Source organism: Trachurus japonicus, chromosome 6 (genome assembly GCF_045865225.1).
Source record: "Trachurus japonicus isolate A0001 chromosome 6, Traja_1.0".
Lineage (NCBI taxonomy): Eukaryota > Metazoa > Chordata > Actinopteri > Carangiformes > Carangidae > Trachurus > Trachurus japonicus.
Genome location: NC_140912.1, coordinates 16,926,338 through 16,943,348, shown reverse-complemented (window position 1 = coordinate 16,943,348; position 17,011 = coordinate 16,926,338). Strand labels below are relative to the sequence as shown.

The following is a 17,011-nucleotide window of genomic DNA, read 5'->3' as shown; positions in this document are numbered from 1 at the left end:
AAATGGGGAGAAAAATAATTCTCATTAAGTTTTAAAAATTTAGCCACCAACAGCTGCTGCCTAGAGGCTGGAAAAGCCAGGGTTTGACTTTGACCATTTGGAGGTTTCAACTCTGGCCTGGCCTGATAAAGGGATGACGAGAGCCAAAAGGCGCTCTGTTCTCCATGTGAATGGCGGTGTCTAAAAAAGGACCCAGATTTAATCCCTGAGGAGAAAAACCATAGGAAAGTGAAGGGAGTAAAACCGAACATGAATGATTTGCTTTATGTGGGTTGTTGGTAAGATTTATAGTTGATCTTTTAACACAGATTTGCTTAATTTGAATTTTACTTTGATAAATAACAAATAAGAGCCAGTAAAGAAAAACAAAAAAGGTGCACATGCTCAAATGAGGCATTACAGGCTGCTGCCTTGAGTGTGTCTGCTGGGTAATACATTATGCATCACAGAGGGGATTAGCGTGGCTGTGGTCTTGTAATGTTTAAAATCTGAGGCTCTGATATCAGTCATATCAGCCTGTTAGAAACACAGCTACATGAACAAGGACAAAAATCATTGAACAGTTGCAATCAAGAACAGATTTTACAAATGTGTTGTTTACAAATGTGAACAGGGCTCATGGGGAGATGCCATTTGCAGTAACATGCAGAGACGAAGCCTCCAGTGTTGACCTTCCTGCTCCGTGTCCTGCTCATAACTCCAGGGGTTTCACATTTTAACTGAGCAACGGTGCTCACGCCACCTTATTAAATGCCAAGACAGACTAGACAGAAACTACACTCACACACCTCTGTCTCCAGGAATCTAATCATCCTGGCAAAAGTCTCAGAACATCACCAAAAGCACAAATAAGAGTAATTCACTCAGATCTGATTTAATAGTCTTTACCTCCCTCTAGAGGCAGACTAAGGAACCTATGTATACAGTATGTCTGTCTTCCTCCTCCTCTTTCTCTTTGCTCTGTCCTGCTCTTTCATCATCTTCCTTCCATCATTCCTCTGTGGTGAATATCTGAAAAGAACACATGGTAGTAACACCCCCACTACCACCAACACTTACTTTTCTGTCATAGCTCTGCTATCATGAATACCAGTCCTCTTCATATACAGCCAGCCAGCCGTCAGCAGTTATCATAAGACATGTGCAAATCAAGATTTGTATCCGGTACATTTCTTTGAACAAAGTTGTATTGGTTCCAGATTTACTTTACACCTGACTCCAGCTACATTCCCACTGCATTTCTTTTTGTAGCTGGAACAACAAATAAACCTGTATTGTTACATACTGTATATACAGTGGCCACGACATTTCAAATCAGGGCATCAATATTCATCAAGGGTATACTGTACATTTTTCCTTTCAACTACAGATTTTGCAATTAGTGTACTGCTGTAGGCATATTTATTTTGGAAGTCACCGTATACTAATTTATTTATTAAGTTTGGGCTCAGCATTAAAGGGAGTGAAAAAAAAGATGCCTTTTCAGAAGGCTTTGCAGCAAGGCAGCTGTTACTAGGACAACCAAGGCCACACTTCTGTCTCACAGAAGATGTTGAAAAGCAAGTCTCTGAGCTGGACCACATTCACTGCTGATCAGACAATGCTGTTGGTGGCTAATATGATTTTTTATTATAGAATGTATATAAAAATATATATTTGGGGGAAAAAAAAAATGTCAGAAGTGACCTGGTATAAAAATATCACCATTCATTCGATTAGTGAAAACAGATGACACATAAACAGTGTGTAAATGCTGCATGCAAATCAAGTGTTTCTCAATACTATGCCACAATTTTGCTCAAATTTCAGAAAAATTGTGTCACTTCCCGTTGCAAACAGGAAGTTACTACTTGTCTTTCCTCCTCCTAGTTTTGCTATTTCTACACATGCCTTATTTAGGCAAACTCAAAATGGAAGGAAATGGAAGTGAATAGTCATTCACTCCTACAGTAGCTACCACCACTTGCTATTACGAGCACTTCCACCCCCACTGTGTCTACGTGTCAAAGACCAAAACATTCATTTCATAGCATGTGCCTAATTTTTACTGAAAATTTGAGTAAACTGATGTGTGGTTATTGAAGTGTAAACAATCATCCATATATCACATTACACACAGAGACGTTATAATTGGTGAAATACAACACGAAGAAAAGGCCAAATTACTCCCTCCGCACATTGGCTCAATCAGAAAAGTCAGACACTCTTTCGGTTTCTTTATTTAGATATTCACATGTATGTACTGAACGTGTGTTGTACGTGTTTCGCTTTGACAGTTTGCAGTTGCTAGTGACTCTCAGCTAAAGCTAGTGGACAATAGAGTGAGAGAATGAAGTGAAACAAAGTCTTTCTCCACACTTCTCTTTACATCCTTGACAGTTCACTCATTTTAAAGTCCAGACTTTTAACCCTTTTAAAAACAAAACAGAGAAAAATATCAATAAACCTTGTATAATACTGTATATGTGCAAGGTTGTCGCTGCCCTCACAGTGGCTCTCACTCATTATCCTGTAAGTGCTGCTAACAAGACAGCTCTTCATTATGACAAGGACCTGTTCTCTGTTAAGTCACTCCATATGGAAGACAATCAGCCCCAGTGGGACCTGTGTCAGCCAGAGTGTGAAACGTCAGAAGCACACACACTGCACTGCGCACGCAAAAACACATAGACACAGCGACAAACATTACATACACACAAAAGGGAGAGAAAATGAACTTGGAAGAAAATGGAGACTGGTCTTTCTACTCAGACATCTGTTCGGTCCCAGAGACAGATGGCGAGCCAATCAGACCGCCTGGTGCCGCTGTTACTCCCATGCCACCCTGCCGCCCCTCCCCAAAACCTGCACCCTGGCACATATGACAGGTGGCACCTTGCAAATGTGACACTGCTGCTCTGGAAAATAATTTATGTGTTCATTACATTAGCTCCAGGCAGCATCCAGCCGAGCCTGCTTTGCCTTAACTTCAATGTTGACATTCAGAGCAAACGCATTTTCCAGACAGTTCACATGGATCAAAGGCAAAGAGAGGAGACCCAAAACCAATAACAAAAAGCAGGAGACGGAGAACAGTCATTGACCCCCTCCTCTGCCGGTGTGCATCCACCATACCCACAGGCTCGCTTCAGATTCTGCCATGATTGATTAAACTGGAATACACTGAGCTTATTGTGTTTTGATACTGCAACACCAAGCAGAAAACCCTCATTTATCTACCCTGAGAGGTTTATTTCCACGGCAGCTTGACCTTCTAAAGGGGACAAGCATCAGATAAATGTCATATGCAGGTTTTTGCTGTAGGCAATGTCCTGCAAGGAAGCTGAAATAAGATGGGACTGTTTTAAAGCTGCTGCAGGAATTTCATCTAAACATTTAGTTTGGTCTGAAAGCAGTGACTGACTGCACTATGAAGCAGGCAATGTGTGAGTGTTAGGGTTGTGTGTAAATGTAGGAACGTGTGTGTGTGTGTGTGTGTGTGTGTGTGTGTGTGGGCGATAAGAAAGGAATGCAGTTTCTCCTGCTGCTGTTCAATCAATGAAATGGCCAGCATCGTACAGTGAATGCAAATACACATCTCTGCCCATGTTTCTGCACAGTCTCATACGCTGCATCGACTCGAGAATCGCATAATTAACAAGGCTTGTTTCATCTATTCCAATGCATTTCAGTGCACCTGCAGACGTAGACAGAGCAGAGTCCTAATAAACATCAAGCTGAAGGCGGAGACAGAGCGCAGGGAAGTACTGGCAGACTTTGATTAGCATCTACCAGTTCACACACACTGGATCACCTTCTGCTCATTAATGGCTGTTTCATTAACCCCTTCCTCAGACCTCCTCCACAATATAAACTCCCCAGCAAAGTGGGTTGGCTATTAAACACACAAGGAACTCCGTCACACTCCACTGCCGGCGTGCCGCATGCATTAACATGCAGGAGGGGATGCACTGAGCACACATGCACGCACACACTGCAAACACTATACACACACCTGAGAGGCTGAGACCTTCCCCTGGCTACACACAAACACTCAAATGACCACAGCTGAGCGAGCAGATACTCGGGTGAAGTCAATTAGAATTGAGGCGCCTTCACCTCTGCAGCTCATCAATAGTCCTTAAACAGGCTGCAGTGTAAACAGCTCATAAGATTTAATGGTATTCTGCGGTTTCGCTCTCTCACACATACACACACACACACACTCAGTCACTCACAAACCCTTATGCATGTGGTGAGACATGAGAGTGAGACCTATTTCTTTCACTTGCACTTCCTGTGTGAAATGCATCACCTTGTGCTCAACTTCCGTAAAACAATTGAAAATGTAATGAACAATTTCACAACGCTCACCGGCATCAAGCAGGAATTTCTTGATGGTACTCCTTTGATCTGTGATCATGGACAACGTTCAAAGCCATACACCCGAGAATCAAAGTGCAGAATATCAATATCAAACCTCTGCTGTGTTCTTGACTTTGTGGACTCAGCGACTAGGTGCATATTAAACCTTGACAAAAACTAATTATGTAATAACATCGACAGAAAACATCTCTTAAAATCAATCTGTGGAAGTCTGTGGATTAAGCTTGTTGTACTTTATCTTAAATATCTGCACTTGCAATGTAGCTAACGTATGGTTGAGACTCACTACTTTCATCAGCAAAATTTCCACCATGTAGCTGTTTTTGTCAGAAATACTTAAATTAAGCAACAGCATCCAAAAGACAAAGAAAGTTACCTGCTGGCTAACAGTGGCTAATGAAGAATAATAAGGCAACTAGCAAATAAACAGGGATGTTTATCTCAGGAGTTGGAGGAGACCAAACCAGAGCAAAGAGGAAAATGAAGATATTTGACTTAACATGCCCATAAAACTTATTGATGACGATGATGATGACAATGATGATGATGATGATGATGATCCATTTCTACTGGGGTTTTGCCAGCATACACACTGTAATGCCATAAGTTAATTATGTCATAGCAAGTAGTAATGAGGTAAAATGAAAAGATAATACAGAGTCCAGGCAGACCTTGTGTCTGTTTAATTGTCTAAAATTAAATTAAAGTTGAATTAAATGAAGGTCTGAAGTTAATGTTGCCATTTCAGTTTGCAGCACACATTTAGGAAGTATAGTACATTTGTGACAAAAGGCAAATTTAACAAATGAACACATTTATCTATGAATTTGGTGGGTTATGTTTTTATATCCCTAAACTGTGATTGATTTGTAGCTATGAAGCCCCATAGCTCTAAAACAGGCTAACCTATTCACACAACACAAACAAAACCTTCAGGTGTGTGACACTGTTCATTTTAACGTCACTGGAAAAACAACAGATTGAACACAAATAGCATAGTGAGCTGTGCATAAGGCAGTTTTTTCAGTTGTAAAGTTAAAGTGCGTCTTTCCCCCTGCAGTAACTCCAGAGCTTTAGTTAGCTGACATCAGCAGAACCGGCTCCTAACATCACTCAAGCATGACTGTTCTGCAGTCGGACTGCAGCATTAAAGAAATGATGAACTGTAAAATGGTTTTTATCATTATTTATTTTTATCATGGGGGAACTAGACCTGTACAGACTTACAGAAATGCAGGCAAAGAGGAAGAAGTGGGGATAGATAATGGACAAGGATATGAAGTGGCAGATTGTGTGACAGCATAAAAGAAAAAAAAAGTCTTTGTTCGTGCTTGTTCATACTTCTCACCGAGCGGTGGTTCAGGAGAACTTTAAAATGGCAATAATATAAAAGTGTGTGTCTGTGTATAGTCGTCTTCATACATTCCTCGAGAGGAGTGTTTATCGATTAAAAAAAGACAAGCTAAGTTACTGAAAGGTTACGATGTCAATTACCGTGTTTGTCCATATCAATACATCTGTTATGAACTCTTTCTACACTTATGTAGGTCTGCACTTGCACGTACTCACACACATGCAATGTTATCTGCCTCTCTCCCTCTGCCATTGTTACAGGCATTAATCAATTATCTCAGTATGATGTCATCCTGCCAACCCTCCCCCATGCTGTCCAGCCCTCCTCCATTTGTACAATGGCAGCTCTATTGTGGTGCGCATCAGATGAGGAATAGAAAACACAAACACTGACAATGAACCCATGATTCATTGTCTACTTTTTATAGGAATAAACGGAAGCTAATGCACACTGCAATTAAGTCACGTGTGTAGCCAACATTCACGTCATAGAGCAGTGATTTGATTAGCGCTGAATGAATCCTCTGACTTGATACCACTGAGTCATCTGGTCTCCATCCTCAGTGACAGGATAATTGAATGAAGGACAGTAATGAAGAGACATGGGCGCCAACACGAGGGGCAACATGAGGTCTTTGCTTTGGAGTTTCTGTGTAGCTTTAGGTTCATAGTTGGATGCGCGCCCGAGTATAAATAACACTTCCATTATGAGGTTATCAACATGACTTCACACGCGGCAAAGTGCAAGCCGCACACTTACTGCTTTATAGACGTGATAATTGCTTTGGCAGGTGTGCGATGATCTCATCCACCATAGCAGAGCTGCTTCATGGAGGAAACGTACAGCTAACCTCTTACATGCATGCCGCACTGGGGAGCGCAAAGTTGCAAGCTGCTGCTCTCTCACTTTATGCAGAGCAGAACCCTCCAGCAATATGAAGATAATCCACTTATCTTATGTGTGTATGTGTGTGTGTCAAGACACCAACTTGCCCTGCTTTCCCTGAGCTGTATTTGCAGAGACCAGTGTACCAGCAAACAAAAAGCATGTTGATCACCAGGAGAAAAAAAAAGAAAACTCTGTTCTGACAGTACAAGAGATTTGCAAGAAAAAAAGAGACAAGCCAGAGAAAAAAATTGAGATTAACTGAGTTCCCATTTTCTAATTATAATTCAATGTGGCATTTCATCGGCATGTGTCGAATGTAGGATGAATCCTGAATAAGCCTCTTTGAAAAACACTAAAGCTTCAGATTGGAGTCTGTGAAATCTTGTTGAATTTAGACTGTAATCATTGCTGTTATTTACCTCCTGTACTCATTAAAAAGTACAGATTCAAAGCAGCTCTTTTTAAACCCATATTTAGTTTACCTTTGTTGGCATTTAATTTGGTATTTCAGGGTACCCCTATAGTATGTGCATCTTGGAGGTAGCTAAGAGCTGCTCTTCTCAGAGCCCTCAAGAGCAGAGCTAATCAGCTCAGTGATGAGCGTGGGGGGCAAAATATATAGCTGCTCCAGTTGCGATTTGAAACAGTAAAATAATCCTGCATTTAAGAGCACATGTTATCAGTTTGAATCACAAAAAGAAAGATTTCTGTGCAGTAGTAGTCACTCATTCTAGTTAGGTCAAGGATAAAAAACAAAAATCTAGGAAACACATCAAGTCCCTGTGCTCGAGATCTCTGCGGTATAACTATAGTATGGTCCATTGAGGTCAAATTATAGTATCTAGTTTGTGGTCTCTTTCAATATCACATGACATCATGTCTCTGTGTGTGTTGGCTGGAGACAGTCTTGTTATTGATCCTTAGATCCTTCTCCATCAGACCAGGCAGACAGAGAGATCCTATATCCCTCCATGTAGGTACAGTTGACATGGAAACAACCCTATAATGTCTGCCCGTACTTAATTTATCCATGAAAATTAAGTGTTTTTTTTTTTTTTTTTTAAAAAGACTGCAATTCCCACAAGACTCATTCACTAGTTTCTCATCCTAGTCATACTATTTTATTGATCCCTATTCATAAAAATATTAGGATGTTGGCCATGATTCTCACACAATAGGCTTCCCCCACTTCCCCCAGTTTCTATGACAGACATGAGACCATTCAATTTAATAGCTGAGCTACTGTAAGCCTCAGCCAATCACATTATCAACAGAGCCCCGAGGAGGACTAAAAGACAATTTACTGCATTTGTATATTTGCATACGTGTATATATCAACAATGTGAACATCTATCTATCTATCTATCTATCTATCTATCTATCTATCTATCTATCTATCTATCTATCTATCTCTTGGATGTGCGTGATGCGGGGTATTTGTTGTGCTGTCAATTATTTAAAGCAGTTTCTGTAATTACGGCAGGAGATAATCACTTAAACACCTGAAATATTAATATACACGGAGGCAGGAGGCATGATCAATATTAATCTTGGCCCGCACACAACCACATGTGAGCATGCACACACACACACAACACACCAGACATTTGCTGCATAAACTCCCATTAATAATTAAGATAGGTTCAACCCCTGAATACGTCAGCATGAATACAAAATGCCAGGGATTTTGTGAACAAATCACTGAGTGATTCACTGTCACTGTTGCTCAGCATGTATGTGAAAGAAAATTCATTCATTCACCATGGAACAGATTTAAGTCATGTTATTCTGTAGCCTTTGTGAGCTTATAGTAGCAAACACAAATAAATCTGTGCCAAAGAAAACACCACAAGAACCAACGGTATCCATACTGATGTGTCTTGCTCATCGCCAACTGACAAGACACTAAAGCTGCTCTGGGTGGTGAGAGAAGTGTAGATGTGGGGCTCTAATCAGAAATGGAACAGTGACAGTAAAAAGTTGTGACAGTAAGCTAGTTTTTTTTATGCGCATTGAGGAGATGGAAAAAAATGTGGGGTGACAGTAAGGCATTTCTAGGGCTGTCAGCTATGACAGTAACAGCGCTTGTAGTGGAACGCCCTCTATGCTAATGCTAACAAATGCAGAGGCAGCGCAAAATGGAGTCAAGGGACACCAACTGTCTGCGTTATGATTCAATGCTCAGTAGATGAACCCATCACGTCTCCACGCTACGCAGGGAAAAAAAAAAAAACTCTTAAGAGTGACTGACAGTATTTATAGTGTGCTACTTTCTGCAGAAATAAAGTGACGCTTTATTCCTTCTTCTATTCCTGCCATCTTCACTCGTACTCACTCGTACCTATTCCATCTTCTTCTCTCTGCCCTGTCTGTCATCTCTTGCACTGCTACTTTTTACTGCCTTCCTCTGCCTCAAGTGAGGTTCATGGCCTATCGCCATAGTAACAGACAGCCGTGACAGGTGGAGATAGCAGGTAGTGCGGCGATGCATGACTCCCCCTGGGACTGCAGAATGCCAACACTATAGAATGAGAATGAGCAGAACATGCCCTCCTATACAGAATCGCTCGGTGTACGTTCAATCCAGTGAAGCCGATCACAAGAGGGGTCCATGCCTTATCTGTATTCTTCACATGCAGCAAAGCCACGCTGCCATTGTTTCACTGTGCAGCTGGACAGAGGAGAAAGAAGAGTTCAGTGGATTGAAGCATGTTGTGTGTTTCTATTTCACGGCTCTCTATGGCCAGATCTGAACCAGGCAGGACCATGGGGAGAGCCAAACCAATCTGTGTCATGTCAGCGAAGGGCTGGATGCTACGCTAACAAGACCCTGCAAATCCTCTGCCAGGGGCTGCAGCAAAACTGGTCTCGTTATAATGTGTAATTGACCAGATTCAGTTTCAAGGATGGGAAATAATCACACACACTGATATCTGTCTCTCTCTCTCACACACACACAGACTACAACCTTTTTGCAACTTATTCACATGCACATATTGCATCATTTTTGCGCACACATGTATTAAATGGCATCCGTCTCCAATATGCTCTGACACCATGTTCAGCACCGTGCCCCCCTTATTGCCTGCAATAGCCTGTCTGGGATTTCTCCCACACTTGACCACTGCAGTAGTTGCACAAGTGGAGCTGTTAGACAAAAGATAAGAGTTTTGTGAGTTGGGTGCAAGAGACACACATCTCTATTGTGCAGAAAGCAGTCACTGATCCTCACTAAAAAGTTATCGGAAGATTTCAAACTGGTAGATTGTAGTAAAGGGGAGGAGCAAACAAGCAAGATGCCTTTTAATGAGATGACAGCTTCCATCCTGCTTTAGAGGGTGCATAGCGTTTTGCCACGAGGAGAGAGTGATGAGAGAAAGGCACGGTAGTAGAGGAAAGGAAGAAACAAAGACGACCGGTAGACAGTGCGGGGAATACTATACCCCTCCGAGACTCACCATGAGCAAGCACACGGCTGATTCAGGCATGAGTTGGACAGCCATGATGGGATCTTCCTATAGATTCTTGCGAAAAAGGAACCGCGCCAATTTCCTGGATGGACTCTTCTTCGTTATCTCCCTCCTCCTTCTCCTCCTCCTTCTGATTCTGACTCTTCAGTGAGGAAGCAGGCTCACCTCTGTCCAGATGAAGTCCTTTGACCGGTCCTCCCACTCAGTGTCCTTAACCACCTCCCTCTGCTTTCCAGTCAGTGCTGCAGACGACCTCTGGTCTCTAATTGTAATGCCACAGTCTCGGGAGAGACTAGACTCTCCAGAGTGAAAAGCAATCCTCGCTCTTCCAGTTCTTTGATCTCAGAGCACAGCAGACACCCCCTCCACTCCTCCTTTCACTTTTAAAACACTCCCTGCAGACCCCACGCCCACCTCCCCCAAACCCCTGTGACTCGGGTGCCTCTCGCTAAATGCTCTCCTCCCTCAGTTGCTGCTGCTTTCTGCCTCTGAACACAAAGCACATCCAGGCGTACACGTGGATCTGTCTGCTTGCTGCTGAGGCTGTCCTGTCGCCGCTCCAGAGGATGCAACGTGCATCAGCGATGCTCACCCCCCAGCCTCAAGCACTCCTCCACTGTGGTGGGAAAAGACAGACGCTCACCTCACCTCTCCACTCAGAGATCCAGAGTAGAGAGAGCTCCCCTTTAGACCAATCCCCCGCCTCACATATCATCAGCATGAGACAAGGGCAGAGAGGGAAGCACATAAAGGAAGAGTATAATAAATGGTTTCAGAAGGACAGAAGATGAAGTAAAGGGAGCGAGGAGGAGAGAGATGTTGAGAGCAGCCACTGGTAAGAGAGGTCCACACCGTGCTGAGCGTAAATGAAGGTGGGTGGAGAAGAGGGAGGGGTGAGGAGCAATAGAAATGCAGAGAGTGAGAGCAGACCGCGCCTATCGATGCCGGCTGAAAAAGCAGGGCAGCATGTGATATGAGTAAATACACTTCCAGTTTGCTTAATTAAAGGGATGTAGATGGGAGAGTGTGCACACATAGATCCACTATAGCTGCCGTATCCACAGGCACCTGTGCTTCAGACTCTGATTTTTTAGATCAGTGTTTGACATTAATAATTTACACAGACAACAGTCTCAGCGTGGCTTTTGTCTTGCTTGTACAGGAAGGAAGCAAGCAGGGCAGAGAGATGAAGAGAAGTAATGAGAAAAAGATTCAGGAGGAAGGTCAGGAATCATGTAGTCTACATGGTGTTATAACTGGAAGAAAAGCAGGGCTCAGTGCTGTCATGCAGCTATAGCTCAGCTTTAAATTGTGAATGTGTTTTATCTTCACAGTGTGTACATGTGTATGTTTATGGATGGTGCTGTGGATGTTTGTGTGAACGTGTATGAATGTGGATTTCGGATCTTAAAATTTTGCTATGCAAGCGATATCATTATTTTTCTCAAAATAAGCTCATACCGTAACTACGTTTCATTACATAGTCCTAATGAATGTATGTCACCCTATGTGAGAGGCTTATTTGTAAAATTTCCCACTAAAAGACAAAACAATAAACAAACGGTAGCTATTTTTCAGAGCACAGAATAATGGATGGATAAAAAGATACCCAAATTTTGTTCACAACATCTTCAAAAATGTTGTAATATGTTAACTTAAAAAGAGTTCATATGATAATTCTTCCCTGACACTGGGATTCATTTACTGTATGATAAACTACCATAAAAGATAAACTCTCAACTGGAATCAAAGTTTACCCAAACCACACCTTCAGATAACATGCAAAAGAACATGCACATACACGGCACAGTTGGTCTGAAGTCATGCAATTCTTTTTTTTTTCCACAGCTAAACGTATTCATCGTCATTCAAATGATAAATGACTCACCCAGACTGTTTCCAACACTCACACTTCAGACCCTTGCTCCGAGGAGACCCAGCCTGTTACAAAGCAAAAAGGCAGTTATTAACTATGCAGAGTGCAGAACTGAGAAAATTGATTATCCTGTCGCCCAGGCAGTTTAAGTAGTTGTAGGTATATTAATGGACATGTGGCAGTTTTGTTTTCTTTGTAGGCTACATATTAATCCTCATATTTGATTTGATGTTTTACTGCTATTTTGCAGTAACTGTATTCTTGATTTGTATTATTTACCAAAAATGTGGCACCATAGGAAAAAGGCAGTAACTGCAGATTCTTCAAAAACTATTTTGTCACAACTTGGGCTCTAGGTGTGTTACTGTATTTGGACTAGTCAGAAGAACCATTTGTTTTTCTGAACATGGATATACCAAACCCAAAGTAATTTGACCATTTTAGGCCAATATTTCCACCCAGAAGCTGTTCTGATGCTGAAATTGCTGCTTAAAGTGTCTCACATTCCTAGTTGTATCAAGGCCCAAATGAGGACAATTTATTTTGAATAGGGCACCACATAGTATGTGTGAGTATTATATAGCCTATCTGGGTGTGTTGTAATGTATCTGCTAGGTTACCTACAATTAATCACATTAATGTTAAAGCACTGCAAAACAACTTCACTTTGAAGCAATATATTGCAAGTTGGGCTAACTTCAATTCAACAGAGCAAAGCAAAATAATTTTGACTGAGGAATGATAATGAGGAATTATAATTAAGGGAAACCATATATATTTTTATATTCAGAAGAAGAAACCATGCACTAAATAAATGCTTAGGAACAGGAACCAATGTGTTTGAGCCTGATAGCTAAGGGGGACATCAATACCTGTCGGCTCACCTGCTCAGAAGTTTGTTTTTGCTTTGAATAGCAGGTGAACGCATGGAGAAGTCGTCCTTGCTCCAAACTCGTTAACTTCTCTAAACAGCGGACATATTCTTCAAACAGCGCTAAACAAAGGGTGTGTTTTAAGTTGAAGCGGACATGTGTCACGTTAAAGAATAATTACGTTTTATAGACATTTATATTCCTGCCGGACAAAGGCGTGAATGATGAGGCCTACGAGGAAAATGAAGATGCCGTTGATTAGACGAAGAGAGAGATCACGTTCATGGCTGCTTGAATGTTGTGGAATAACTTATGATGCCTTTTGAATTTTTATTAAATGTCTTTCCACCGCTGGTTGGATTAGCCTATAACTTTGTGATGTGAACGACACAACGATGACATGGCATCGGCGATGATGTGAAGTTACAGCTAGGAGCAGGTAAGCAAACGCTGGCTAAAACATCGCCTGTCAGTCAGCTGACAGTCGTAGCTGTCTGCGTTCTCCATGGAAACAGTAACTTATTTTTTTTAAGGAAACAGTAACTTTCCTGTGCGGCAACACGGTTGTTTTTACGTGAAGTAAAACAAAGCAAAAGTAACGTTACAGTAACTGACATGAAACAGAGCAGGAATAGGCCTACATGTTACTGTACTTCGGCTTTGTTTCACTTTTTGCAGTTACTGTACAAACGACCACCATTTATCTCGACGACACACAAGATCAGATAGGTTGTCACATAACAAAGGATGCCTTGAATGTCATGAAAATGATAACAACTCGACCAAAAATGCAGTTGACTGCCTTTTTGCTTCGTAGGGCAGTAAAGCCCACGCCCCCCGGCCATTGCGTCACTGTTGAGAGCGTAAACAGGAAGTCTATGGTCAGAACTGAACTCTTGTCGTCTTGTTCCCGTGCAGCTGGAGTTTAGAGTTTAACAAACTCCCGAGACTTGAATTTTTATGTGGACAACACCTGAAGGGATGAGGTGAGTACAACAAGGTAGATTTTTAACAATATAACGAGAACAAGAACCCAGAGACGTATTGATGGAAAATGTCTTCGTAGCGTTACTTGATGAGAAAAACTTTTTGCTGCTCATACTCATCTGCTTCTAGCTAGCTACTGCTTTTAAGAGCAAAACACAGTGTTCTTTACTTTTACAAGCAGCAATTACAACGTAGTGAACTCAGTGAAGAAACGTGTAAGTAGCTGCTAAATCACTTATTTACCTGCTTTTACTTTCATTTTCTCTCCATAAACATAACAGACTTGGGGGTTTTTAGTTAAAGCAGGAGATGCCGGACAACGAGACTATAGGCAGCGACGTGTTGGAAGGATGGGAGATCCTTGGTTCTGGGGGATTTGGTCGTGTCTACAAGGCCCGGAACAATAAAGATCTGCGCGACGTGGCAATTAAGCTACTAAATGAAGATGTTCGGTAAATATATAAATATCTCAAAAATTATATATATATTTTTATAAATACAAAAGTAATTATCTGGAGCACTCATTTTAAATGATCAACATCCACGTGTTTAATAGAAATTCAAGCAACCCTTTCTCTTTCTCTGCTTCATCCCTGATCAGATGTTCTCCTAGCAGCCTTTTGCTCATGGAGAGAGAACTGTCAAATGAGGTTAAAAACATGGAGCAAGCCTCCTGTCCATATGTGCTGAGGGTTTATGGAATTTTTGAGGGAATTCCACCACTTGAAGACTACCGCAGACCAACAAAGGGAATAGTCATGGAGTACATGGCCAGAGGATCAATTGAGACCCTCCAAGAAAAACTGCGTGGCCCTCTACCAGAGCCCCTGGCCTTCCGCTTGGCATATGAAGTTGCTCTTGCCATACACTACCTCCATCAAAGGAAGCTTGTCCACCAGGACCTGAAACCAAGCAATGTTCTGCTGACAGAGGATTTTCATGCCCAGGTGAAGTGCCATAAAGCTCAGCTCTTGACCTGATAAGATATTATTATATCAACTAAAGCGTATCTGAAACTCATGTAATTGTTTGTTTCCCCTTTTTTAAGTAGCTAGCAGACTTTGGTTTGTCCATAGTTTCAGCCAGTGCTAGAAACAGCAACAGTCAAACAACGGAAGCTGTTGGAGGCACATACAAGTACATGCCTCCTGAGGCATTGGTTGATATTTCATATCAGCCCCGCAGTGACTTTGACATATACAGGTAAAAATTCCAATCAACAATTAAAAACAAGGAAACTGTATGGTTCAAAACATGAACAGTTTGAACACATTGCTAAAAAGTCTCTTGCTTTCTCTTGATCAGCTATGGCATCTTTCTCTGGTCTCTGTTTACTGGGAAAGAGCCGTATCCCGGTAAGTCATTTTTATTGTCTTATCATTTGTTTATTTGCTAATAACTGTTTCCCACACCATTCATACAGTATATGCACATTTCACATTTACACAAATTGTACACAGGTTTTTGCATGTTTTGATGCAATTAATTTTTATATCCTATGAACAACAGGGACGCGAAAGGATCTTGTGGTAGACGGGGTTTGCAGGAGAAAACAAAGACCTCGCTGCGATAAGTTTAATCAGAGAATCGGTGCTGTAGAAGGGTTAAAAGACCTGGTTGACCTCATGAACAAGTGTTGGGCTCACACACCCTCTGAGAGGCCTAAATCTAAAGGTACGTATTTGTTGTGGCAATATACATAGGTACTTGACTGCCGCTGCTGATTAAAACACACTGTATCTCCTAAAATGAAACTTGGTTTATGTTTCAGCCTGCGTTGAAGACACTGAGAGGGTTTACTCCAAGCACAAGAAGCGAATTCATGATGTAGTCCATCAAGTCTCGGTACATAAATGACATGTCAGAAAGTGCTGATTAATCATCAATTAGAATTTACACCAAATCTATGTCATATATTCATGTATTTTTTTTCTCTCCTTGTTTTAGAAACTACTAGAAGGAGATTCAAACGAAAGTGTGCCACCCCCAGGTAGACTGTCTGTGGGTTGGGGGACTTAAATCTGGTAAATGATTACACTCCACAATAAAACATCATGCAGATGTTTCTTTCTGTTTAGTTTTAGGTCAGTCACCGTCACATGATGAAGTGGATGCAAGGTTTTCAACACAGGTACACCAAAGGCACTTTGGTTATATTATATTATATTATATTATATTGTATTATATTATATTATATTATCAAACAAACTAAAACAAGTCAAATTAGGATTTGTGTTTGGCTATTATATCAGATATATATTTATATATAATAATATGTAATGTGCAATGTAAAAAAATGTAATATTTGTTTGTCTATCATGTATAAGTCCTCAGTATAGACTAAAATAACTTTTGACTTTTGCCAACAGCCGTCGGACAGTGGTTATACTGACACAATGAGTGATGAGGATAAAGGTGAATTTTTTTTGTTACCGAAGTTTGTAAGTTACGTTTAATGTGTGTTTAGTAAGTTTATGATGTGATTTTTGCATGTAAAAAGGTTCACATTTATTCAGTTATAATTTAATCATGCTTTTTTATGGAAATGCTTTCATTATTCTTCATTTTCAAACAGTAAATTTTGTTCGAGAGAACATGCCGGAGATAATTCAGGAAGCCATGGCAGTGATGAAAATCGTGGACGAACTTGGAGACATGGTCCCCAGCCAAATATACACAGAGATCGATGTTCAACCTGAACGTGAGAAAAAAATGAGAAAACTTTATACAACCTCATTACGTTCAAGTGACATTGTCAAAGTCGCCTTCTACACTGCACTCAAGAAACATGAGCCTGAACTAGTGAGGAAGCTTGGTAAGATTGGGTTTTCTTAAACCAGTAAAATAATTTACCCCAATACTAGTTATTCAAGTATTACATTTAAGTTTTTTTTTTCCAGGTGGATCATGAAGGATGTGACAAAGACTGCCAATGCTTCTTCTCCTAGGCGCCTTTCTTCTATATATTGTATATGCATATATCTTCTCCTAGGCGCCTTTCTTCTATATATTGTATATGCATATACCGATATGTAAACTTGTTAATATTTTACTACAAGCCATTAAGTATTTTCTTGAATAAACATATTTTTCAGAAAGAAATTAAATTCCATCATTTAACTTTATCTTTACAGAAAGCGACATGGTGTGTGCTGACTTAATTGTCAACGTATTTTCCATTGTTGATATTATAAAGCTT

At 40.9% G+C, this 17,011-nt stretch overlaps 2 protein-coding genes across 4 annotated transcripts in view; one reads left to right on the top strand and one right to left on the bottom strand.

Annotated features, from left to right (window-relative positions):
- Positions 1–10,431, bottom strand: part of frmd4a (FERM domain containing 4A) — a 101,660-nt gene extending 91,229 nt beyond the window's left edge. Inside the window, exon 1 of one of the 2 annotated variants that reach the window (XM_085779418.1) lies at positions 10,066–10,431. In XM_085779418.1, the coding sequence (XP_085635544.1) occupies positions 10,066–10,110 (45 nt within the window). In that variant the 5' untranslated portion in view covers positions 10,111–10,431. The remainder of the gene's footprint in view (positions 1–10,065) is intronic. The other variant, XM_085779415.1, reaches the window with a different exon arrangement.
- A 2,952-nt stretch (positions 10,432–13,383) lies between these two features.
- Positions 13,384–16,837, top strand: LOC146985934 (receptor-interacting serine/threonine-protein kinase 3-like). 2 transcript variants are annotated; one of them, XM_085779397.1, is made up of 12 exons: positions 13,384–13,811; positions 14,094–14,264; positions 14,414–14,759; positions 14,864–15,015; positions 15,118–15,167; positions 15,322–15,486; positions 15,584–15,657; positions 15,760–15,802; positions 15,891–15,943; positions 16,182–16,227; positions 16,388–16,627; positions 16,713–16,837. In XM_085779397.1, exons 2-12 carry the CDS (start codon positions 14,122–14,124, stop codon positions 16,721–16,723), a joined length of 1,323 nt encoding a protein of 440 aa, XP_085635523.1. In that variant the 5' UTR covers positions 13,384–13,811; positions 14,094–14,121; the 3' UTR covers positions 16,724–16,837. The 2 variants fall into 2 exon arrangements, with proteins under 2 accessions (XP_085635523.1, XP_085635525.1); XM_085779399.1 differs by having other exon boundaries at positions 13,385–13,811; positions 15,897–15,943.
- Positions 16,838–17,011: the final 174 nt, after the last annotated feature.